Below are 27,465 nucleotides of genomic sequence, written 5' to 3'. Positions count from 1 at the left end.
GTTTCAAATAGAAACATGGATTGCTCTTCTTAAGGCTATGGTCATGAGGTAACAGTCTAGCCAACAACCCTAAACAAAGCTTGTATTGGGAACTGACTATCCATAGCTTTTGACCAGATGTATGTCACCCCAATTTTCCCATCATCCCAATGCATACCAAATTTGCATGTTTCATCAGATCCTAAGAAATAAAAAGCAACCTAAATCTTCACCACATTATTTAAGCATGTTTAAAATATATTTGACTATACAACTTACTAGAGATTTGACATCTCTAAATCACTTAACCCCTAAGCCTTGGTATTCTCATCAATAAAAAGAAAAAGAATACCTTCCTCAGAAGGCCAAGTACAACATGCTTTAGCTAATAGTTCAATAACTAGATTTCTTAACTACTTAGTAAATTTCTGTAAAGTATAGGGCCATTACTTACCGACAGGATAATTCTCCGTCCATAGCATCATGTTCATCTGTACTGGTATATGTTAATCTTCCTCCAACAACTGTCCCAACTAAATATACCAGCCATGCAAGACGTCCTAACAATAACAAGAAAGAAAAACGTTTAGGAAGTATTGTAGAAAGAAAGCTTATTTTTCAAAGAATTCCAAATTAGTAAAATGATCTATTCTTCCAAACAAGTGATGAACTAGTTCTTTAGAGTGGAGAGTTGGTTTTTTTTGTTTGCTTGTTTGTTTTTTAAATATATCTTTATTGATTTCAGAGAGAGGAGGGGAGAGGGAGAGAGAGACAGAAGCATCAACGATGAGAGAGTCACTGATTGGCTGCCTCCTGCAAGCCCCCGACTGGGGATCGAGCCGGCAACCCGGGCATGTGTTTTGACCAGAAATCGAACCGCAATCTCCAAGATCCTAGGTCGATGCTCAACCGCTGAGCCACTCCCGGGTGGATGAGAGTTGGGTTTTAAGTTTATCAAGGCAGTAAGCAGAAGAGTAAAAATGACAGATTTTAGAGCCAGATAAACTGTCTGAATCCCAGCTCTACCAATTTGCTATGTGATCTTGCATAAATTACTTACCCCTTTACATCTCAGGGTTTTCATCTGCAAAAAGGGGACAATCATATTTACTCTGAAGACTTATGAGAAAAAGTAAACTTGGTAAGAAAAAATGAAATGTAGTGTCTACCTCCAGGGCTGTTAGTCAGTACTAGTATTACCCAATAACCAGAATCTTTTCTAAACAGTCAATGTCATAACAGTTCCAGTCTGATCATTTTTAATATTATCCCTACTTGGAATATAATAGATGGTAATTTATTCCCTTTGTATTTTTATGCCTAATTTTAAAAAATCCAAGATTTTCACTATGCAAATCCCATTGTTTGACAACCAAATTAACTTCATGGGCAACAGCAGCAGAGGATTAAATAACTTTACAACAGTGGCACAATGGCAACATCTAGAGTTTTCACATATCTTTCTTTGGGGCAGCCAACATTGACAATTTAGAAATAGAGGCATTTACACTGAATGGTTTTTACTTAAGGCATATTATTTTACATCTCTAGATTCATCAACCTATGTATCAGATTCTCCAAGATTTTTGAGATCTTTATGAATAATTAACAACATACCAATTGTCTTGCTAAAGAGAAATTTTGTGCTATTCTTGGGGACTGATTTTTCAAAGATGAGGAGGCTATTTCATAATATTGAAATCAATTATGTTTCTGTATTGGGAAACCTTTTCGAAGTGAACTACAGTGTCTGTTTTTCACAAGGTATTGAATTGAACAGTAATAAAAGAGGCTGTGTATGCTTGTAAGAAGACTGAAGAAGGGTAAAAAGATAAAAAATAAGTAGAAACATGACACATTCTGGATACTAGCAGTCATTACTATATTACAACTAATCAACAACTACTTCCAACTTCTGGAGAGACATCAGTGTACTGGGGTGACAAACTTCCTATAAGTTTGAAATGTAACCTGGCAAGTATCAACATCCCTTAATCTATCACAAAACACTGAATAAACCAAAATTGACCAATTATGCAGTTTTGTACATTAGCAACACGAAACTGCTTAAATAAAAGAATAAAATCACTAATTTGATCAAGTAATTGTTTTGTGAATTACTAATGTATAATTAGTGAAAAACGTATAACAGAAATAAACAGCCCATGTAGGAAACTGAAGGTATTAGAAAGTTACCTTATGTACTTCAAAGGTATTTTATGATCAATATAAAAGTCTGCTGCTAACAAACACTATCCCCTGATGACCCTGTATTCTCTGTGGGACCCTCTCACGTGGAAGCTGATTTCTCTTCCACACCTCTTGTATCTTGGGCCTTGAACATGTAGTAGTGTTCTTGATGGTCCTCATTTCTACTTCCAGAACATTTTCCCTCTCTCCACCATAAAAGTACTAAGCATTGCATGTTACATCATCAAACTATACTACCAAATACCCTTTCTTGTTGTAATTATCAATTCTCCCTCAAGTTATCTGTCCTTATTTTTTTGAGGTATCAGTTCCTGGCTTGCTGCAACTCTTTCCAACATTTCTATCACATCAGTAGTGATTTCAATATCCAAAAAGATGAATCTCCCAAATGTGACAATCCTTCATCCTAGTGGGCACCTCCAATCCATGAATATTTCAGTTTTTAAAAAAACTTTATTGCGATGTTGTTGGTTGATAAGCCACTAAATTTTGGCAAGACACAACTGAAACACAATGTGCCAACATTTCACATCCCCAATCCCTGCTTATTTTTTAAATTTCATCACTTATCACTTTCTAACATGATATATATTTTAACTTATCTTCCTTAGTATTGTCTATTCCAATAGAATGTAAGTTGCATGACAGCTGTTATTTTTTCTGTCTGGTTGTCTGTTGCCATGTCCAGAGCCTAAAACACTACCTGGTAATAGAAAGTTATCAGTAGGCATGGGTTGCTGAATTAAGAAATCACTACGTAGAAAACAAAAAGTTAACATTTTATTATGAACTTAGCAAATATTAAAATGTAGTCTTTATTAAAAATGAATGATAATGGTAATTATATTTCTATTACTTAAATAAAATATAAGCAACTTCTCAAAGAATACTCAAAATGCGTTATTGTTTGTCTTATTTGCAGATGCTGTCATCTGCAAATTTGTCTACTTGGTAAAATTTATTTGTAACTCCAAAATCAATACTTGCAGTCATTTGTGGGCAAGGACAGAGCAACAAACCTTTGAGCTGCCCAATGTGCTCATTCCCAGCTTAGGCAAAACAAAGCGGAGCACTCTCTGCTTTCCTGTTTCAGGTCTCATACTGTAAACAAGTACGCTTTCTTCTCATGGTCTTTTTTGGCGCCACTTTTTTTGTGTGGCACTTTTGTGCTTTTCTGTTGGTGGTTTTACTGTTTAAAATTGTCCTCAAGAGTAGTGCTCAAGTGCTGTCTAGCGTTCCCAGGTGGAAAAAAGGCTGTTATGTGCCTCATGGAGAAAATACACGTGTTATATAAGCTTTGTCTACGCATGAGTTGTAGTGTTATTGGATAAGTTAAATGTTAATGAATCAACAATTTATGTTAAGGTGTCTTTAAGCAGAAAGGACACATAAAACAAGGTTATATGTTGATCAGTCCATGCAAATGTTGTCACCAGACGCCTACAGGAACCAAACCAGGTATTTCCATTAGGAACAATGGTTTAATATTTGCTAATTCAGTGTTCATAGCAACTTTATATAACTTAAATAATGAATAATGAGAATCTACCATTATTTCACAGAATCTTAAAGAAGTCATTAATAAGAGACTATGCTCCAACTGTGTGTGGGCCATACACATTTTTAAAATGAATATGAAACACTGAGAGCATAATTTTTGGTGAATGTAATAACTTGCCTGCCCTATGGGAGTCCTTATTTTTAAAATATCCTGTTGCAAATTATTTCTCAAAATGAAAAATATTATTTAAGTATAAATAATAACCTTCTTTATGTTTTATCAATTTAGATTTTTAGATACTGATATTTTTTAAAGCAAGATTTACTATTACTAAAAATAATAGCAAAATTTATGTAATACTATGTAGTAGGTACTGTTTTAAACATTGCATCTATTATCTATATTCACTTAATGTCACGAATCCCTACTAAAAAGTGCAGAGCTATCATTCCAGTACAGTCGACAAATTTCCAAGAGTCTGCTCTTATGCTGAGATACTTTAGTTCCTCTCACGACTGACAAAAATAAATACTCAGCACAGCTGTCAACCAGCTGGACAGACTCTGGAGAGCCAACAATATCTTAGGATCTAACAAACTCTTCTGTTTATTTAAAACATTTTAATTCCTCATCCTGAATTTTCCTCTAGCTGTCTCCCAAAGTTTCACCACAGATAAGATGAGATTGCATCTGCCTTTAGGATCATTTCTAGGGCTTTTCATACTTCTTTTGATTCCCAAGTCATCCACTATAAAACCAAGTATATGTGACATATAAAAGGAACATTTGTTGAATACTTGAATTTAAAATAAAAAGACTTACTCTGGGGGTTTATCACTAATATAAACATAGAAGCATTTGCCTATTACCTCTTGATAAAAAAAACCTACGTGAAAACAGACAAAGAATTCATCACACATGTAATTTTTATATTTCTCTGTTGGGTGATCAATATTAAAAAATAGAGACTGTACAATTTAGCTACCAAGAGCACGGCCTGGGTTCAAATCCTGCCTCTATTATGCTAGTTACTTAATCTTTCTTGGCTTTAATTTCCTCATTTATAAATATGAGGATGATAGTAACACCTGGCTCACAGGCTGTGACAAGCACTAAATGGTATTCTGCAAGTAAAGTACTCTCTACCAAAGAGGCTTGTTAAAATGAAAGCTAGTTACAGCTAGCCACATACACTTTTAAAATGTTGTTTGTAAAACAAACAAAAAACTCTAAACTGAAAAGAAAAAATTCCCAAGTAAAATACACCGAGAAAATCATTTGCTGAGTATCTACTATGTGTCCTGGTCTGCTGTAGCAATATAACTAAATATGAATATGTATGGGGTAGGGTGAGAAGGGAGAGAGACCCCCATACCCAAGAAATTGAACCTAGTGAGACAGGTAAGGGCTAAAAAATGGTTTTTCTCAATGCAGTGTGATAAGTAACAATGTCTAATAACAGAAGATAAAATATATTTTTATTCTTTAATTCATCTTATTCTGTGACCTTCAAATTGTAACTTTTATATCCTAGAATACTATGCAAAGATAGTATGTGATCAATTGTGAGCATTTTTAAAAAATTATGGTAAATTCTGAATGGACATTTATTTATTTAGAGAAAAACAGAATGTATATTTACTCTTTCCTTGTTTTAGAAAGCAGTGATTTCTATCATACAGGAAATAGAAAAGCAGGCATTTCTTAACCCTTAGAAACTTAACAACTATTGACTGAATCAATTAGGGTTAGTGTTAGAAATGAACAATGAAATATAAAGGCATTATTGTTAAGCTATCAAATATAATTTTCATATATAACTGAATGAAAAGTAGTATTTCTCATACACATTAAACCTTTCCCTAAACTTCAACAATTGTAGTCTGGCAGTGTTCGAAATAATAAATGTTAAGAAGTTACCTTGGCTACAGAATTACTTCCACAAAGTTTAAAGAACCATATAAAGCCATAAATCTAAACTGTATTTAGAAATATAAATATCTTATACATGAGTTATATATCTATAAATTTTAAAAATATCTCATAATAAGACTAAGTTTCCATTTTAATTTTCCATTAATGTTCAGGGCACTTGTTTTAGCAGCTGTTCAAGCACAGAACATTTTTTCCTTTAACAAAATAATTATTGCTGTAATAATCTGTAATTATGGTTTATAACTGCAATAATCCCAAAGAAATCAGTCATTACCATAGATCACAAGTAATCGTTAACTACTGTTAATGACCTATTTCTTAGGGATTATTGTTTTCGTAAACCATGACCGTATCACCACAAATATGAAAGAGCAAGACAATATAATACAAATGAGATCATAATATAATAATAAACTTATTTTGTAACATTAAAAGCCATTAAGCATCTAAATTAAAGCACACATAACAAGAGCATATAATTTTCTTTGTTCAACACTAACTGAAGTGTTTAGTCTGCACAAAAGAAATTGAATACTACTACATACAGTGGTACAAACTAGAGCTACATTAGATATTTTTTGTAATATAAAGCAATCATTTTTGAGCAGACCACAGATATCCTTTAAAGATGTGCAAATTCCTTCCTCCTGACCTTTTGACTAGAAGGAAAACCATTTATTTAAAATTTTCTATATATCAGGCATTATATTAGAGACTTTGAAATGTCATTTTATTAAAACTGTATAATGTACTAACTATAAAAAACTCCTTGAGTTTATATTAATCAAAAACCAAATCTGACTTATTTTATTCAATAAAAAGACCTATTTAACATTAGTAAATTATTATTGTTCAGTTAATTCCATTCATATATTTTAGAACAGTTAATACCCTTTTTTAGGGAAACAGGTCTTTGATTTCACAACTGAGTATTTATACACTGTAATGTAATATCTACATATATGAAAAATATGTCATGTATATGAAGTGTAATAAAACAAACACTGTGAACTCACTATGCAACTTAAAAACTAAGGATTTACCAATGCACTCACTCCTATTCCCATACTCCTCCCCTAGCTTGTCTTCTTACCTCCTACCCTAGAGGTAACCATGACCCTGTATTTGGAGCTTACTATTCTCTTGACATTTTTCTTTCATTATATCACTTGAACACATCATTATATGTTTCTAAAGAACCCACTTTAAGTCTCACTTGTTTTGGGGACTTTATTAAGTATTTCAAACTATATATAGTTTCCTAAGAATTGTTTCTTTTTCCACTAAATATATTATCTCTGACATTCATCTATAAGTATACCTGTACTCATTCATTTTGTTTTTATATACTATTCTGTTGTGTAACTGTATTATGATCTATTTATGCTCTGAATTTGCAGTCATCCACAACAAAGAAGAAAACAGGATCAATCAGATCAGTTAAAAGCTAGCTATAATAAACTCTATTCATTATCAGCTGTTCTTAATATTGATTCTAGAGAGAAATACCTCCTATGACTCTTATAAAGGAAAATGAAAATTAACCATCAAGCCACCAAAATATCCAGAAGGTTAAAAAAATAATGGCTTACTGGGGGGGGTGGGGGGGGTGAGGAATTGGGGGAAATATATAAAAATAATTTGCATAAAATTACTACAGTGATTAATGAAACTACTTAAAATCCAACGTAATACTATATAACGGTCAGATAAAAGTTACTGACCTTCCTGAATTGCCATGTCCAGAGTTATCCCAGAAGCAGAATGTAGAAGCTTTTGGTAATTCTGTGCATTTTGGTCAAACAGCTGAACAAGAAGAGTGCATGTCTTCTCATATTCACATCTGCTGACAGTGCATAACTGCTCCAACTGCTGAAACACAGTGGCGGTATCATCCAGTGGATCATCTAAATTATCTCTGCAAATAATATAAGAACAAGTGTGCAGACATTACAGTGTGAGGCACTCTTATTTACCCCAAATAAACTTTATTGATGTTAAATAAAATTCCATAATGGATAAAGGAATAAAACACAAATAGATTGGAAGGTAAGAAATAAAATGTCTCTATTTGAAGATAACATGATTGAGTACATTTAAAAACCACCAAAAAGAAAAACATAGCTACTTGTACTAACAGATGAGTTTACCAGGATCCTGGCATAGACGGTCAACATACAAAATTCAACTGTATTACCACATATTAGCAATGAACAACAGGAAACTGAAATTTAAAAAACAGTACCTTCTAAAACCACCAGAAAACATAAGATACTAATTAAATATGATTAAACATATATAAAATCTTATGGCTGAATACTACAAAACACTAAAGAAATCACAGAAGAGCTAAATATATTAAAAGGTAAACATGCTCGTTGGCTAAAAGACTCAATATTGCTTAGATGTCAATTCTCCCCCCAAATTAATATATAAATTCAATGCAATCGCAGTCAAAATCACACCAAGATTTTGTTGCAGATACTGACAAGATGAATTTAAAATTTACATGGAAAAACAAAGGAAGAAAAAGAGCCAAAATAATTTTTTTTGGCTCCCTCATTTTCATAAAAATTTTATAATGATATATAACACACATAGAGAAGAGCTCACAAATCTCAGATGTACAGCTTGATGAATTTTACAAAGTGAACACACTGATCTGACTGGCACTCCGAACAAAAACCAGCACATCCCCAGTACCTCAGAATCCTCCTCATTGCCCCAGAAGTCCCCTCTTATATACCCAAAGGAGGAGTACAGATTAATTTGGCCTGATTTTGAACTTCATGGAAGCGTACAGTGAACTCTTTTATGTCTCTCTTGCTTAATATAATGTTTGTGAGATTCACCATTATTGCAATTGTTGAAGATTTATTCTCACTAGAGCCAAAGTAATTTTGAATAAGGGAAACCAAGGTGGAAGATTCATACTCCTTGATTTCAAAGACCACAGTAATCAATCGAGGGTATTGGCAGAAGGAGAAACAGATAGATTAATGAGAACAGCAGCAAGAAATAGAACCACATGTATGCATGCGGTCAATTAATATTTGAAAACAGGGCAAAAGCAATTCAATGGAAAAAGAATAGTCTTTTCTACAAATGGTGTTGGGATAATTGGCCACCCTTATGCAAAACAACAACAAAAACATCGAGCCTTACCTCACATCACATACAAAAATTAACTCAAAATGAATCATAGATCTAAACAATAATTCTGAAAGCATATAACTTCTAGTAGAAAAAAATAAAGGAAAAATTGGACTTCATCGAACTATAAAACAACTTATCTTTGAAAGACTGATCAGGAAATGAAAAGGCAAGCTATGAACTGGGAGAAAGTATCTGAAAAACATATATGATAAAAAGACTTGTGACCAGAATATACAGACCTCTCAAATCTCAATATAAGAAAATAAACAACCCAATAAAAAATGGGCAATAGATTTGACAGGCATTTGCCAAAGAATATGTACAAATGATAGATAACCACATAAAAAGACGCTCAACATTATTAGTCATTAAAGGAATGCAAATCAAAACCACAATCAAGTACCTACCACTACATACCTATTAGGATGACTAAGCTTTTAAAAACTGACAATATCAAGTGCTGGTGAGGATGCAGAACTATTTGATCTTTCATACACTGCTGGTGGAAATACAAAATGATACAGACACTTTGGAAAAGAGTTTGGCAGTTTCTTATAAAGTAAACATACACTTACCATGCAACCTAGGAGTTTCATACCCTGGTATTTACACAAGAGAAATAAAAGACTTATGTTCATGCAAAATCTATACAGAGACGTTTACAGCTGTTTTATTCACAATTGATAAAAATGAAAACAACCCAAATGTCCATTCGCAGGTGAATGGATAAACAAATTGTGATATGTCCATAAAATGGAATACTATTTAGCAATGAAAAGAAAACAATTGCTGACCCAACATGGAGGAATCTTAAGTGAGCTAAGTGAAAGAAGCCAGAATAAAAGGCTATCTACTATATAATTTCATTTATACAATATTCTGGAAACGGCAAACACTACAGGGAAACAACAAATCATCAATTACCAGAGGCTAAGGGTGGGGAAAGGACTGGCTACAAAGGGACCCAAAAGAACTTTTGGGGAGTGATGAAACCATTCTATATCTAAATTGTGATGGTAGTTATACAACCATATGCACTTGTCAGAACTCATAAAACTGTACACTAAAAAGGGTGACTTTTACAGTAGGTAAGTTATTCCTCAATTTTTAAAAATTCCAAGATGCAAAAGATGAAAATACAACAAAAAGATTTGATTTTCAATACCTCACAACTATGGCAACAGATTCCAACCGAGAAGTGATAAAGGCCTTCGTGATTTCTGGTGCATAAGTGTCTAACAAGTGGGGTTCAGTTGATTTCACAAAAGGAACTGATGCTACCATCCTTTGCCACAGAGTTAATAAATAATGAACACTGTTGGGAGCAAATTCCCAATGCTACAAAGAAATAAAGCAAACGTTATTCAAAATAACATACCTTCCTAGAATAAGAATTACAGATGCAAAATTACTAAACACAGATTTTAAAATTAACTTTTACTCAGATTATATAACCAATGAACACTTAATACAGCAAATTTTCCCAAAGCCAATCTGTAAAACCTTTCTTTTATTTCTTCACATAGATTTTATTTACTACAGCTTCTCAATTCATTCTTCAATTATTAGACATTTAGATGGCCTCAAAATTTTTATTAAAAGTTATAATGACTTTTTAACCTAAAACCTTGCAATGAACATTTTTAGCAAAGTACTCTAATAGATGTTAAAAAAAATCCCCATCAAATCTTACCAAGAAATTGTTTTAAAACTATCAATAGTTTAATATCAATTATAAATTTCTATTTACCTGTAGGCTAGTAATGGTAAAATTAGCGATCAATCTGATAACTTCAGGATACTCTTTCACCATAACTAATTCTCCCAGCTGGTAATTTGTCTTCAAACGAGCCAAAAATCGACAAAATTCATGATAATTACCTGAATCAGATAAACCCTAAAATATGAAACAAAAAGAAAAGCTTTTAAAAATACTTAAAAACAAACCAAGCCAATGGCCATCAATAAAATTCCAAGAGTATTTTATTAAGTCTTCCAGTATTCATGGGCACTTATGATATTTTGTGTCAACTGAGTAGATAGTAATGAAAAAAAACCAAAAAACTTCTGCTGGATTTAATGTTGTCATCAATTATTAATAATAAGAAATCCAAAGTAGAGGCTTTGCAGGAAACTTTGAACCATGATGGCTAAATTATAATGTTTAGGAACTCATTATATTACACAAAAAATTTGTGTGTGTGTGTGTGTGTGTGTTGTGGATTAAACAGAAGTCAATAGAAGAATTGAAAAATATTTAAGATAAAATAGAAGAATGAGCTCTTGAAATCCTGGAAAAGAGCAATACTGCTTAAACTTAAGAAAAATAGTATGTGTGCACAAGTAATAGAAATTTCTTTTAATGCAACAAATTTTTGTTGAGTACCTACAGGCACTCAAGCATCTCCCAGTTGGTAAATAAAGAGTCATTCAAATAAATTACTGCAATGTAGAGGGCACAAAGTTTAACAAAAAAACTACAAGATACAGAAATAACTTTTGAGGGCGACTATGTTAAAAGGAAAGATCAGCCCGGCTGGGCGTGGCTCAGCAGTTCAGCATCGACCTAGGATCCAGGAGATCACGGTTCGATTCCTGGTCAGGGCACATGCCCGGATTGCGGTCTCAATCCCCAGGCAGGGGCGTGCAAGAGGCAGCCGATCAATGACTATCTCATCATTGATGTTTCTCTCTCTCTCTCTCCCTTTCCCTTCTTCTCTCTGAAATCAATGAAGATATATTTTTTTTTAAAAAGGGAAGATCAGAAAAGGTGCCCCCAGGTGTCTGTGAGCTACTTAACGATAGGGACACATTATCTTTATAGTTTGAGCACTTTGCTCTGTAGCTGGCATGAAAAAGAATTGCAAAAGTATTTAATACTGAGTTGATAAGAAATTTTATTCAAATAAGCTCAAGGAAAGAATATAAAATAGTGTCTAATTATTATGGACAAATTACAAAAAGGTATTTTGTATTCATAGGTCTTTTAATATCTGTTTGTAAGTCCAAAATAACCAATATGATATTCAAACTAACTTTTACAGCCATGAAACATCAACATTTGGATATTAAACCAATTAAGAGAATTATCTAATATTAGCATATTACTCTCCACATATGGATTTAGTAATTAAAACTAAAAATTTTAAAATATATTGGTAAAATTCCATTTATCAGCAAAACACATAATTTTATAGTTGCACTAAGTGGAAAAGGTAAAGCAAATCTACAACATACAAAATACTCCTAAGAATAGCCTGTAAGAACTGCTCTTTATAAACACATATCTTTATGTACATTGTATGTCCCTCAAAAATCAGTAGCAACCAAGAGATTTATGGAAACTGCCTTAAATCATCACTTAATCCTTTAAAATCTGGACTTTGGTTACAGATATTTTAAACTAAAAACAATATGAAAAGTGAAATAAAGACTTTATGTAGGCACACAAAATCACTAATTAATAATGGCTTTGCAGTTCTCTTTAATGAGTATCGCTACTGAAGCTTTGCAGTTAGTGTAGAAAGCAGATTTAAAAACCTACAAATTCTTATTTGTCCACAAGAGGGCAAAAAGACATTATTTCATAATTTACAGAAACTTATTCCAAGGTTAACATTCAGATTTATACTGTCTTCTAGTTCAGAAGGTAGATGTAACTCTGAATCAATCACTTCAGTAATTTAAGAAGTGCATGCCAAGAAATGCAGCACAACAGTGAAAAGGAGAAGCGTAAGATGAATGACCTGTATTCACCTAAAGGAGTGAAAACCTGCAAGAGGAAGAACAGAGGTCTGTCAGGAAAACTGCCCATTTCTACTAGAAATGAGTAAGGACGATGACTATGATACTTCGTATTTTTTTCAGAATCATAATCAAGTAATGAGTTTACATGCACCTTTCAGCAGAAAATCTGTATTCCTATATGCTAAGTATTAGTTCAGTATCTTCATAAATACCTGAGGGTTTTCAAGTATCCTTTTTACGCCCTTAATTAGATTGCCAAGGTACCTGGCACGTTCAGGGCTGCTGAACAAGGACCTTCTTGTGGAAGCAAACTGAACTAAACACGACAGTGCCTAAAAGGGAACAAAAGTCATTTCGATTTTAAAAGTAACTATGGTCACACTAGTCTACATAAAAAATATTTTTTAACTTTAGTGATAAAAAAAAATTAAAGAATCCAAAAATAACGAAAGCTAAAAATTTAACCTGTCAATCACCACCACCACCCACAATCCGTCAACGCCCCCCTTAACATTTCTATTGGTGTATGTTCTCCTCTAATATTTTTTCATATATTAACTATGCCCAGAGCAGGGCTGGGACATATACACTCAACAGGCTTTCAATTGCTTCTGATGACCAGTTCTGTTTGTGAGCCCATGAACCAGGTGTTCAACCAAAAGGAAGATACGGTTTTGTGGCAGAGTATGTTGGGAAACACTGCATATAACACACCGCAGTATCCTGCAAACGGGGGAAAAACACTATAGCTTTAGTTAATCTAGCATGTCCCAAATTTATCTGGTAATAGAATGTTCATTAATATCTTCAGAAACAATTTGGAAATGCTGCTGGAAGAGTTAATACTCTATAAAAACTCCTACCAGTATCTGTGGCCTAGTTATCTTTCTAAAGTTAATACTTTGCCAGACAATTTCACTAACTGGCTTCTTCTTAATTCTACCACTGGTGCCCCCTGGTCTGCTGATCATTAAATGAGAGGCCCCAAGTTGGTAACTTTTATGTTTTGTTTTGGTCCACATAACATCTGCTTGCCTGTTTTTAAAATATTAGAATTTGTTGTCAATACTTAAGTCTTTCAATTTCACACAAACGTCTGGCCCACTTGGCAAGGGAGAGAACAAGGACAAGAATCAGAGGGTGGCTGTTCAGATGCTCTCCAGTTGGCCTTACAGTTACACACTGAACATGCACAGCTTCTCAGGCAAGTCCGAGGTGCAGAGTTTGGGAACTACTAGTCCATTAAAAATACCCACCGCTGGGGCCCCTAAACACCTAGGTTTGAATCTCGGCTCCAGTCATTAGTTTACTGCCCTGGAGAAAGTCACCTTAGCCAGTGCAGTTTGTTTCCTGTCTACAGAGTGAGGGTTATACCCTGCAGGGCCACTCTGGGGATAAATGATGTAAGCACCTAATGTTAACAGGGCATGCCCAATAAATGTTACTTTCTCTTAAACCAGTTATATTCCATTTTCTTTTTAAGCACCAATAGCTTATTTGTTTTATACAAAACACAACTGTACATGAAACCATGGTTTTTAAGTAACTAAAAACAAGACTATTTTGGTTAAAAGACAGAAGGCTGAAGCTTTGTGGCACCACCTGGAACATGAGTGTCCTATGAAACCTAGTTTAAAAGCCACCATCTTAAAATCCTGGCTTCCACAGCACTCATTTAAAAAAAATACTTTTCTCCCTTCTAGACAAAAACATAGCTAAACAAACATACTGCTGATGTGCACTTTAAGTCTGGAAACCTTTTTCAGGAAGTGGCAATGTCAGAACCCCCAACTTTACCTCTACAAGCTTAGATATTAAACTGACAACTTTTTCTTCTCTCTTTTTTTTTTTTTTTTCCAGTCTTGCCTGGTTTCTGTTTTAGATTCCACAAGGATGGGGTTCATGGTCTCAAAGATCTAGTATGGCCAAAGAGTTTCCAGAATTTTTAAATCACATAATAGGATTGGATTAAAAAATTAACAGCTGAAGTGATGACACAAAATCAAGTGAGCAGGTCTCCTCTGTTCCTCATTCAGACACCTGATAGGGACTGCTTGGCACTCAGAAGACACAGAGGGGCAGGACTAAGCAAGAGCTAGAGTGCAAAAGAGAAGGGAGGATGGTAACTGACGGGTGGCCAGTTACTCAACTGAGGCTCCCCCTGAAATGGAGTGCACTGTTTCAATGATTATAAATAAAATCTGACAAATGGCTTCAGCAAAACAAATCCCAGAAACTTCAGAATTTCCTGAGAGGTCAACCCAACCAAGAATATAAACAGAAATGTTTAAAGTAAATCTATAACAACCTTAGGGAAGATCACAGGCACTTTTTAATGAAATAATAAATGACTTTTACTTACTAACTGAGATAGTAGTGGTGGAAGTGAATGATACAAATTGAAGAAAAGGTCCAATGTTTCTGGTTCCAGGAAAACTAGAAAAAAAATTATTTTCTAATACCATTACTTTCAATTCTGTGATCTTAACACAGTGAGACTTTATCACACAAACCAAAAATTCCAAGATCTCGGCCTATGGCCATGCTTTCCAACTAGGCTTAGTTCCTGCGTAATTCTAGTTACTTTCTTTGGAAAGATGAAATAATACAGAGATAGAAATTAATTAACTAATATGGTCCTTATTTTTATGTAGCTTCTACAGTTCTTATTAGGAGAATTGTCCTAATATTTTCACTTGTATTAAAGTAATATAAACATTTAAAAATTCAAATAGCATTAAAAAAAGTATATAATAAAAAGTATATACTCTACGCTACTTCATCACCTCTCAACTCTTAGCTATATTTACATATAGTTCCAAATAGCATGTTATATACTATTTCTTTATTCATTTTACTTTAGACATAAATGAATCTGTGACAGTATGAGGCTTTAACTGTCTAATCACTCACCCCACCACTCTCTCCACAATCCATCCTTTCTTAAAAATCCATTCTCTATTATACCAACTTGGGATTAAATCAATTCTAAGTGTTTACATTTGTTATTACTTTGTAAATGTTAACAGCTGAGCCAAGAGTACATTATGCTTATATCACATTTCTAACACTCTCTGGATTTAATCACAGCATCTTTTCTGTGCTTAGTTGTCTACCTGTCACTAATTCTTTACAAATGCTCTGACAGATTTGCAAAATGTTCTTCATGGCACTTTCCATGTAATTAATAACATCAAAAATCTATCTTTTTCCTTTTCCCACTGCTACCTCCCAGAGCCTTCAACCTGGACTGGTTATTCCTAAATTTGCTATATAATTATCTCCATGTATGTCTGTACATTGTCATTTTGGGTTGAGGGCCCTTTCCAAAACCCGAATCTTCCATTTTTTGGGCTTGAATATCTAGCTTCCTGAGAACAAGTGCATAAGGGATCAATTTCAGGAGAATTTGGAAGTCTGATAATGTCTTCGTTCTACCTTATACTTGATAATTTCAGTCTAGGCTGAAAATAATTTTCCCTCAAAAGTCTGAGGATATGACTCCACTGTCTTCTAGCTTCCAGTGCTGCTATTGAGAAGTTTAATAACATCCTTGATCCCAATCCTTTGTAGGTGACTTATTTTTTTTCTTTCTGGTAGACTTTAGGATCTTCTCTTTATTCTTATTATTCTGAAATGTCATGATTATGAAGCTTGGTGTATTTTTTTCCATTCATTTTGTTGGGGACTTGATGGAACCTTTCAATCTAAAAATTTATGTCTCAGTGCTATGGACACTTTTTGGTAGTTGTTTGCAAATTTCCTTTTGTTTTTCCTGTCCTCTTTCTCAAACTTCTAACACATGCCAGATCTCCTAATTTCATGCTCTCACATTCTTTTTTCACCTCCTATCAAATCCCTCCTTGTTTTCTTGTTCTACTTTCTGGGATATTTCCTTAACTTTATCTGCCAACTCCTTTACTGAATGTTTTATTTTGACAACCATCTTTTATATTTGGAGCATTCTCTGAATGTTCTTTCTAAAACAATACCCTATTCTTCTTTCAGGGATGTACTGCCTCTTTATCTCTTTGGAGATAAGAATTATACTTTTTTAAAGTTTACTTCTATTCTTCACTTTGTTTCTTCTAACTTTCCCTCCTTTTAAAAAAACTTTTTCAGATAATTACAGAATCATATACAATTTCAACAACTAAATGCGAGACTCCATGTACCCTTTATCCAGCTCCCCACAACGCTAAGTTCTTAGAAAACTACAATACAATATCATAGTCAGGAAACTACCTTGAAACAATCCACTACTCTTATTCAGATTTCCCAATTTAACATGCACTTGTGTGTGTGTGCATTTAATCTGTGTAATTTTTATTAGATGTGTTGGTTCATATACTCATAACCACAGTCAAGATATGAAATCATTTTTGTTTGTTTTAGTCTCTACATTCCATATTAGTTTTCACAAAATCTATGGTGCTTCTCCCCTACATCTGATGTCCCCAAATGTGAAATCTCTCCAGTTTAATTTCTCGAGGGAAAAGCTCTGGCCTTGAAGTGAGAGGGAAGTGCATAGGGAGAGAAGGGAAAGGTAGTCACCTCACTGCACACACAGGTGGTAGAGACCCTGGGGATTCTGTGCAGAACTTTTCACCAGCCTGTTCAGCCCCATTCTATCTCATATGTGACAAACTCAGTCCGACTTTAGGAATACCCTAGTGCCATCATCTTTCTGGGAAGTGAGAGGGCAAATCAGCTTGCTTTTCTTGGTATCCCTTGCTTTAAGAAAGTAAGTTGCAATTCTGTTCTGCTTAGTCAGGTACTCTTTTCAGTCTCTTTATAGCTTTGAAAAATATGCTGATATCCGGAAGTTTCAAAACAGAACTCTTCATTCCCTGCCCCCCACCACTGCCACCAAATCTGTTTTGCCCCTAACTCTAGAGCAATCTTCCCCCCCCCCCAAAATCAAAATATGGGAGTTACTCTGATGTGAACTGGGGAGAACATTTCAAAACTGGGTATCAGCAGCTGCCTTGGGTTACATATCTCTTTGAACTTTCTGACTGCCTAGCAAAAAATACTGATAACTGCACATAGGTAACTATATTGCTTAATTCTGTGCCTTTTACGCTGACCACCCCTCACACTAAACTTTTCCTTACTTGTTCGCCAGGTTGTTGGGATCTGCACTGTGCAGAGGTCATCTGCAGATTCATCTGCTGAACTGCCAATGAAGTCAAAGTTAAGGCAGTTGAGGACCAGTTTCAAGACCTGCATTACTAGGTTTTGTTGAACTTCATCCTGAAGATTTAAAGGTTTGGCCAACACCTGAAAAAAGTTCAAAGTCAAATAAGACTTTATAAAATATGTCAATAAACAAATTTTCACTAATTTAAATAATTCTTCAACGCCAAATTAAAATTAGCAAAAAAAGAGTTTGCAAAGTTATGTTGTTGTATATATTAGAAAAAAATATAAATTACTATAAAAATCTACAATAGACTATTTTCATACTTAATTTTGTAAAACAGAAATAAATGTTACTCTTAACTCTAATTTGAAGGTCACCTTGTAAAGTTTTAAGTGGTAACTTTAGAACAAATACTTTATACAGCATGAATGTATAAATGTATGGGATTCATTCAAAGCTTTCTTTGAATAAGCTGAAATATAATCTTTCATGCATAAATGGCCCCTATTCAGCTGACAAAGGTTCTCACAGCTGTCTGAACGTGGGAGGACAAGCACAAGCTTCTAGAGACCAATCCTGACCTCCCCCCACGAATGTCCAACCTGACACAACCTGGACAGATTATACCTCCTAGAGCTAAGTCATGAACTATTTGTGGAGGAAATGATATGAAGCTGGGGATTCTGCTTCAAGAATAACACAAAAAGAAATAAAGTTGTCAGGCAAGAGACAGAGATGAAACAAGACTGGTCATGAGTTGTTACTACCAACTAATTGGTTGATGGGTCCAAGGGAGTTCATTATACTATTCCATCTTCTTTTGTATGTTAAAATTTTTCTATACTAAGAGAGAAATTTTAAAACAGGATCTTTCAGCCTGGCCTCATGTGGGAGTTACTATACTACAGAACTGAAATAAGTAGAAAATAGTGATTAGTGAGACATATTTTGGGAAATGCTGAGCTACACCAATTAATAAGCTTGAGCAGCATGATGGAGTCCCTGTATTATAAAAGAACACAATAGAATTATAAATCTTACTACCCCTAATGACCTATAGCACAGAGTAGCAAATGGGAAAATAGTATTTCCCTGAGAAATTATTAAAGTCTTGGCTCATCTATGAATAAATATTGAGAGTTGATGAATTAGGAAAACCTACCATCATTTCATTGTTCATCTACACCCCATTAAAATATGGGCAAGGCAAGAAGAAACTAAGTCTCAAATAGCTTTTGCAATAATCTACAGTAGGAAGACAATAAAACTATGATTCAAAGACAAGTTATTTGATGCTCTTTGGATTTTACTTTATTATATTCCTAGTGAGTAAAAGTGAATTTTTTGGAACCTCTTACAGATTTGTGCAGATCTACTATATTTAAGATTGTCCGCAACTCTTTAAAAGGCAGAATGGGGGAGGGACTCTCACTTCAAATTCTTTTGAAACTTAAAATTTCCTAAATACTCTAAGTAGGCTATTGAATTATTAAGTAACTTACCTCTTTTAGAAGAGAGCATGCTAGCACTAAGATGTCTTTGAGAGAAGTGTCACGAAATGAGGTAGCTATTTTCCTGTGTTTTGCTGAAGGTCTAGAATAATCAACCTAAAAAGATCAAGATGAATTTATTTAAACAGACTTACCAAATAGCAAAATAAAACTTACTAAGTAAGAAAAGAAATGGAAGTAAAAATTAAAGAATCATGAAGTATAGAGCTAAAAGGACTTTTAAAAATCTACTGAAATAAGTGACTTGCTTAGGGTTACTCAAAAAGTTAATGGGAGAGCCATGGTTAGAACCCAAGTTTCTGGATTGTTTTAATTCAGAACTCTTCCTACAAACCATACTGATCCCAAAATTAAAAACCAAAATTGGCTATACTTTCAGAGGCAACATAAACACATATTATAAAATAATAATCCTCAAATTCTAACTTTCTATAAATCAGCAAACTGAATCAGTTATATAAAAATTCTATATAAAAGTGATATTTCTACATATACCAGATATGTCATTGGTTTCATATATCCTTGGTATTCTAAAAAGAAACCAAGGCAGAAATTATAAATAATCATAAATTTGATTTGTTACATAAGCAATAGTACAGTCCCTCTGAATATTTTATTAATGATAAACAACTTTTAAGAATAAATTTACTAAGACCAGTTCTTGAACCTCTAAAATATATATGGTAAAAGCTATATTATTAATAATATTAATATTTCCATTTATCAATAGAAAACAGAAAACCAAGCTGAAGTCTGAGACCTAAATAATGATTAACACCATGGATTACAGCATTCCTTTTGCTATTTGGAAGAATAAACCATTTTCCTTGCTAATATTTGTAGCTTTGAAAAAAAGTAGTGAGCTCTTCCTAAGCTCCATCATACAATTTAAACTATACTTAAATGCCACTTACTTATAGAAAAATGAAACATAACTGACAGTCAAAGTGATTACATAAAGTAGTTACTGGAATCTGTACCCCATATGTAAGATTTGAATTAACATTTCCAGCATTCCTCCCTTCTTTCAAATCAAATTCAGTCTGTGAATCCTACTTCCCTCAATATATAAAACAATTCTCCGTAATACAAATTAATAGTAGCATACAGCATGACAATAGCAATTTATGAAACATTCTTCACATATTATTTCACTAAATCCCCCAAACTCACCTGTGAGATCTGTATTATCCTCTTTTTACACATGAAAAAATTAGAGTTTATAGACACACAGTCTTAGACCAGCTTCTCATTACCACCTTATGTGTAACAGACAAGAACCTTGGGTTTGCTGAGCACCTGTACATCCTAGGCCATGTGTCAGTAGCTTAGCTTACCTATATATATGTAAGTTCCATGGAAGGTGTCACTCTCAATTTAAAGATAGTAATATATAAATTTAAAGACATTAGGAAGTATGTATAAAGTGAGCAAGAGAACTAAAATACAAACCCAGGTCTTGTTTCAGAGTTACCTCCAAGGCCTACATGCTTATTTTAATTGAGTTACTCATTTAACATCCAATTTTCTGGAAAGAGAAATTGTGTACCCATTTTCTCCTGCACACCTATATGCCTCTACCATGTAGGCAAAGGCCATTTTACTTCTCGATGATTATATATTGAACACACTCCAGGGATAGTAGACTTTGCTTCTAAAAAAAGCAGAATAACATCCAATACTCTTAACTGTTAGGAAACTTAAATCTTTTTCTTAAAAGATACATCCTATTACTGACACTACATAAACTGCCTGGCTCACATTTGACAACATTTGACTTTCATCATGCATTGCAGATCTCCCTACTGCTCAGTTCAGAAGTACCGAAGAAATTCTAGTTGAAATTATAAATGCATAAAATTGGGCTGAGTGACGTATGTCCAGAAGCCACATATTTTTTCACCATACAAAGCCAAAATCACATTTCAGACCCTGAAGCTTTTTACAAAAGGCACTTGGTTCTGTACAAGATAAGCCTGGAACATCTTGTACCAGAAAGAAAAAGTTCAAAGTGCGTTAAATAAATGTCAAATGGACATAGAAGGTAGCTTGAAAGGGTTCCTGCTGGCCAAATCTAGGAAAATTTGCCCATCAAAATATGTCAGTAATAAATTACAACCTATTAAATAAAATAGGAATCCATACTGATACAAATAAATAAGTTGAAACTGATGAGATATGAGGTATTTTCAGTTTTAAAGTAACTCCCCATAAAATACTTACTATTTACAAAGGAGAAAGAGTAAATCTACAATTGGAGAAGCCTAGTAGAGACTATCTTAATCAAGTGACCAAAGAGAACATCATTAGTAAAGTAACAAATCAAGTCACGTGCTTCCTGATAGGAGGTGAGAAGACCACAGTATCACTTCTGTGATAGTCCTAACAAATATGCAAAATCTGAATCTAATAATGAAGAATCATTAGATAATCCCAAACTGAGGAACATTTTACAACGCAAGTTTCAAAGTCATGAAAGTGAAGGAAAGATTGGGGAATTTTTCCAGATTGATGGTGACTAATAAAACATGTCTAATAAAGAGATGCATGATCCTAATCTGTTCCTTTCTGGGACAAAAGGTGAAACTTAAATGTAGTATGAGGGTAACAGCAGTATGTCATTTAATTTTCTAATGTTAATGGTTGCACTGTGGTGGTTACACATAAGGAGAATGCCCTTATGTGTAATACATTAAAGTATTCTGGGACCATGTCGGCACCTTATCAAATGGTTAAGAAAAAACTTCTTTGTATTATACTCCCAAGTTCTCTGTAAGTTTAAGATAGTTAGATAGTTAAATTAATAACACCACCAACTTGGGTGCTCTCTGAATCATACTTTTATTAGAACTCCATATTAGTAGTCTTGTTTTAGTAACAATCTACACACAGAAAACCCTCACTACAAGGGCAGTGTGTATTCCTATTATGCTATGAAGTAGAAAATGGGGGGAAAATGCTGTTTTTTAAGTGTAGCAAAAAGCTATGGCAGTGTAAGCTGGATAATGGATGCATGGGGTTGTTGTGCTATTCTCTTCACTTTGAGATAAAATATTCATACTAAAGTTATTTTTAAATATACATTTTTTAGAAAGCTACAGTTCTTCTGACATATTTACAGAGTTTAATAGGATTAGCCAAAGTTCTTGTCACAACACTCCTGCCAACACAGTAACTCTGTCCCAGGTACGATTACTACTCGTCCTGGAGGAACAGACATAGATATTGGCATGCATCCATAAGGCAAGAAGTCTTTACATACCCTGAGGAGGTGACTGGCTGTGTAAATTAAGAGATTACTTTAAATTTTAGAAATCCTTCCAATAAATCCAGAAATACTTTCTAATTCCTGACTGAACACAAGTAGAAAATAGTTATTTTGGATACTTTTTGTTTTACACACAGAAACTATATTGTCTCTCCAAAGGGAGTTGGCAAGTGGTCCTGGCAAGTTCTCTACATGTACATGTGTGTATGTAAATATATGTATGTGTGTTTGTGAGTGTATATATACACACATATATATGTGGATATTTATACACACACATATATACACGCACAAACGCAGACCATTCAAGATGACCGTTTTTATATAAAAACACTACATTCCCCTTTATTATAACAGTCCATATATAACCCAACTTCTGCTTTTGTTCTATTTAGAACCATGGTGAGTACAAAAGTGAATAGGAGCAGGTGACCATGCGCTCAGCTGCCGAGCTCATAAAGGCACTACTGGGGGGAGGTGTAGCTTCTGAACACTCCCCTTGTACAGGGTGAAAATCCATGCTAGCAAGTGGCAAAGTGCCAATGGCCTGTTCCTTGACAAGTCCTGCTGTGTACCCATTGTTGAGTATCAATTCACCAAACCGCTTCTCTTCTATTTGTAAGCAAATGAAGGTTTGTTTCTTTATTGCATATAATTTATTTCTTATGGTTAGTATATTACTATATATACAGAACATAAAAGGACAATTCTCCAATTGCCTGGAGCAAGGATCATGCCTAATTCCCTGTTCTTTGTAGTGCTTTTTACTATTGATGTTATTTTCAATAACAATGAAAGTGTTCCAATACTTATTATCCCAGTAACAGAAAGAAAAAAGACGACTTGACTATTCAGAGTTTTATGCCACATAAAGAAGATTTTATATCAAAGAAACAGTGTCACTTAGCAAACTTCATGTCACTGTTAGAAATACTTACCAGGTTCATTTCTTGAGTCAATTCTGAAAGGATTATGACTCCTATTATGCAGTGTTCCATGGTACCCTTTGGAGAAAATAGCCAAGTTTAGACTAACTGAAGACGTGACTGGTACATACTGTGTAAACCAGGTAATATTTAAAAGTAATTAAATACTGAAACATCATATTTTCTTAATCATATATCTATTAAAATATGTAGAAAAATCACTATAAGGTCTGCAAATAAAAAGAATTTCAAGTTTATTTTTTGAAGGATAAATTTAGAGTTGAGTGGGCTAAAAGCTCACCAATCTTAGAACTGTGTGACATTCTACAAAATGTTTTCCACACCTAGGACTTATAATAAACTAAACCTCAAAATATAAGAGTTTGGTTTAATATTTCTCATAAAACCATGAATAAGAATGAGCAAACAACACTTTTCAGCTCTACAAATCTGCTTGAAGGCTACTGAGATAGCTGCATTCAATAAATAATTAATCAACAGCTAAGGAACTAATTTAAATCCCTCCATCTAATATTGAGTAAGATCACTTAGTCCCTTTAATACTACTTAATAGTGCATGTGTACGCATTTATTATGTATCTATAATGAAGGCATCTAAAGTGCCCACGAAAGGGGGTAAATACGTGACTATCAATGTGGTATACAGTTTCATAGCTTCTATAATGCTTTTAATTTAATCAGTTCCAATTTAATCTCAAAAACTTCTTCAAATCAAAATTCAGATTTTATGTGCACATTTTAAACAAATTGCCATACTGTAAACTAGGACTGGAAGTATGAAATAAATGTAGCACCCAATTATAGCATAATCATAAAAAAACACTAACAGAGATGATACGCTTTTCAAGTTTTAATTTTAATTTTGGTCATTCCTTGACTATCACAGAATTCTACAATACTGGGCTACTAGGTATAATTAAGTTCATATTATCTCATAATAAAAATATAAACAAAAGAAATGTGCCATAATTTTTGCATTTTAATTCTTTAAGACAATCCGAACTGCTTGCACTGAGCTACAGACTTCCTATTACAGGAGCATCCATCCTCCATGTACACCAGGCCGATCATCCTCAAAGCATGGTTCCCTGACCAACCGCTGGTCCATGAATCCGCTATTGGCCTGCAAACTCAAATCTAATCTGAGAATGGTTTGCTACTGGTCTGTGACAAGATAAAAAGTTTGCACTGGAACGTAAAATGGCCAAGTATCTAGGTACACTGTTTAGTTCAGCTGGCATTTTTTCATAGCAAGTCTTTCTGGATGAAATAAGCACCACATTGATTTACATTCTGACATAAACTCCTTATTAAGTTGTGGACCAGAAATTTGGATAGCACTGCCCTAAACAGCAGCAGGATCTTCTGGGTATGTATGTGAGGAGGCACATAAATGTTTGGAGTGTGGCAGCAATAGATTGAAAAAAAACAGAGAAAAGAAGGCATACAAAACTTCAGGCCATTAAAGATTTAACAAACGTACAATAATTTTTTAGTACAAAATTCACAGAAGCTGTGAAGGAAGCTTACAGTATTACTATTTTCGAATGCTGTACTCAAGTATTAAAGCCAATTGTCTCTCTCATGAATCAAGGTTAGGTTAAGTCACATACCAAGAAAGCAAGTACTTTTTGTGTATGATACTACAATAAACTCTGAAGAAAAAACATTTTCTGTTTCTTCTGCTCTTCCAAAACTGACGAAAGCATACTAAAGCCCAACTTAAGCTCAACTTAACAACCACTTGAAAAATGTTAGCCAACAAGAATGATTTCATTCCTTGAGTTTCGTTTGTTTTTTTTTAAAAGAACTCTGAAGCCTATTCTTGTCTATGCTTATGACTCTTCCCCCCATTCCCATCACCATTTATCCTCTCTCTGTCTTCTTCCACCTCCTGAGCTGTGTGCAATCTCAGTAAATGACAAGAGAGGGGTGCTACTGTGTTAGGCAAATTACAAGTCTAACTTGAGAAACTAATCTGTCTCTGAGTAAACTTTCTCTGTCTGCCCCAAGGCAGATCTCCTCAGGGCTAAAAAGACATTTATTCCTGTGAAGCTTTAGATAATCAAATATAGTAAGTCCTTGACAGGTTCTGCTACTTTAAGCAAAATGACTTAAAGAGAAACCAATTATACTATAAAGTTCACTGATATAAACAAGAGTTAACTTCCTAAGGCATCTCATTAACATTATAACAAAATGACATTATTTGAGGACCTGCTCTATTTGTTAACCATGGTTTTAACAATATGAATAAAAGAGTAGCAGCACAGTCTAGTATTTCATTTTCTAAGGTTTCCAGCATTGTACTATGTGATGGAATTACATCTTACACAGATTAAATTTTTTTTCCATTGCTTTTCAGAGAGAGTGAAAGGTGGCAGTGGGGAGGGGGGGAGAAGCATCAACTGGTTGCCTTCCGCATGCACCCTGAACGGCTGGGGATCAAGCCTAAGGCTGCAACACAGGTAGGTGCCCTTGGCCAGAATAAAATCCAGGACCCTTCAGTCTGTGAGCCGACACTCTTAACAACTGAGCCGAACCGCCTAGGGCATGGGATTAAATTTTAAAGTTACTGTAGAAGAAATAAAATCTCAGAAAGTCCAAATTGCTCCTAACTGCCAGTAAACCAATACTGAAACATCTCTCAATTAACCCAAACTGCCAGTTTTTCCGTGAGAATTGTAACAGATCACTGCTTCCTCAGCAGAGTGGTAGCTAAAGTACTTTTCTTGCAAGTAGGGTTAACGTTTGTATGAAAAAACACACATCTTTAAACATCCGAACCATAATGAGCAGAGCATGAGGGTCATCCTAGACATACAGGGACAAGAAATCGCAGACTTAGGTTTCCCAAAACTTCAACCACTTAGGTTAAAAACATCCTTGAGAAACTAATATAGTCAATGTGGTATAAAGTAAAAATTAAATATATTTCTGTGTATATATATATATATACACACACACACACACACACACACACACACACACTCACACACATACACACACACATTTATAAACCTTAAGTTAGTAAACTTGTTGAAATGCTAGCTCTTTGCAACACTAGGTCACTGTGCAACCTTATGCAAATTACTTAACCTTTCTATGCCTCAGTCTTCTCATTTACAAGATGACATCCACTTCACAGAGATGTGAATCGGCAATACACAAAACATTATATACATTTTTTTGTATATGCAATACACAGATACCATGTTAGAAATGACAAAGCATATAGTTTTGAAATTAGAAAAGTTTACAATTTGCATTCTTCTTGTCTGAAAGTTATATAATGGCAAAGTCTTTATTCACTAGCAATAACAAAGGACCCAGTAGATAAATAATAAACCATAATTAATATGGTACTGGTAGCCACAAAACAAACCATGCAGCTTCAAAAGAGTTTTTTTAAACCAAAAAATGATGTTCTAATAATGTTACAATGTGCCTTTTTACCTGAAGAAACTTCTTCACATCAGCAATAATTTCTCTGAAGACAAACTCATCTTTCTGAACTTCAAACCACCCCAATTTAGTGATTTTAGCAATGACTTGAATAAGGGCTTGGATGACAAAGGGAGCCAGCTTGGGTTGTGATGCCACATAATTAAGGATGTAGTTTCCTGTAAGAAAATGTTCTTGATCATTTGAATCAACAATCTATTTCTAATATGAAAAAAAGATTTTTTAAAATTCCATACCTTAATTATTAGAGCTGTCCATAAGAAAAGCAAATTTACACATATACACAAACACCTTAAAAATACATTACTTCTGAAAAACATACTGCTACTTTTGCTACTTTATAGAATCAGTTTCCAACTACACTAAGTTTCAAGTACTAGTCATCCATATACACAATATCTTCCTAATAAGTAGAAATCTGTTTTTGATTTTGCATGCATTCCAAGTAATTCTGATATAGCATCCTGAGAAATACTGGAGAATTGACTTTTCCCCATCATTCTGTTGTATATGAAGTGAAGACGAGGCTAAGAGTATGGACTTCACACAGATTGTGCAGGTTGAAATCACAGCTCTATTTCTTCCTAGCTGTGAGATCT

General features: G+C 34.1%; 1 protein-coding gene across 2 annotated transcripts in view; it reads right to left on the bottom strand.

Annotated features, from left to right (window-relative positions):
* The window catches only part of RANBP17 (RAN binding protein 17), a 219,085-nt gene that overhangs the window by 181,180 nt on the left and 10,440 nt on the right, over nucleotides 1–27,465 (bottom strand). For both annotated transcript variants that reach the window (XM_087816967.1, XM_087816968.1), the window contains exons 4-13: nucleotides 26,858–27,024; nucleotides 23,393–23,458; nucleotides 19,178–19,282; nucleotides 17,647–17,812; nucleotides 14,892–14,965; nucleotides 12,742–12,861; nucleotides 10,533–10,679; nucleotides 9,948–10,120; nucleotides 7,351–7,544; nucleotides 434–539 (exon numbers count right to left, since the gene is read on the bottom strand). In XM_087816967.1, the coding sequence (XP_087673093.1) occupies nucleotides 434–539; nucleotides 7,351–7,544; nucleotides 9,948–10,120; nucleotides 10,533–10,679; nucleotides 12,742–12,861; nucleotides 14,892–14,965; nucleotides 17,647–17,812; nucleotides 19,178–19,282; nucleotides 23,393–23,458; nucleotides 26,858–27,024 (1,318 nt within the window). The remainder of the gene's footprint in view (nucleotides 1–433; nucleotides 540–7,350; nucleotides 7,545–9,947; nucleotides 10,121–10,532; nucleotides 10,680–12,741; nucleotides 12,862–14,891; nucleotides 14,966–17,646; nucleotides 17,813–19,177; nucleotides 19,283–23,392; nucleotides 23,459–26,857; nucleotides 27,025–27,465) is intronic.

Source organism: Miniopterus natalensis, chromosome 4, assembly GCF_054644295.1.
Source record: "Miniopterus natalensis isolate mMinNat1 chromosome 4, mMinNat1.hap1, whole genome shotgun sequence".
NCBI classification, from domain to species: domain Eukaryota; kingdom Metazoa; phylum Chordata; class Mammalia; order Chiroptera; family Miniopteridae; genus Miniopterus; species Miniopterus natalensis.
Note: the sequence above shows the minus strand (reverse complement) of the source record. Positions and strands in the feature narration are given on the sequence as shown.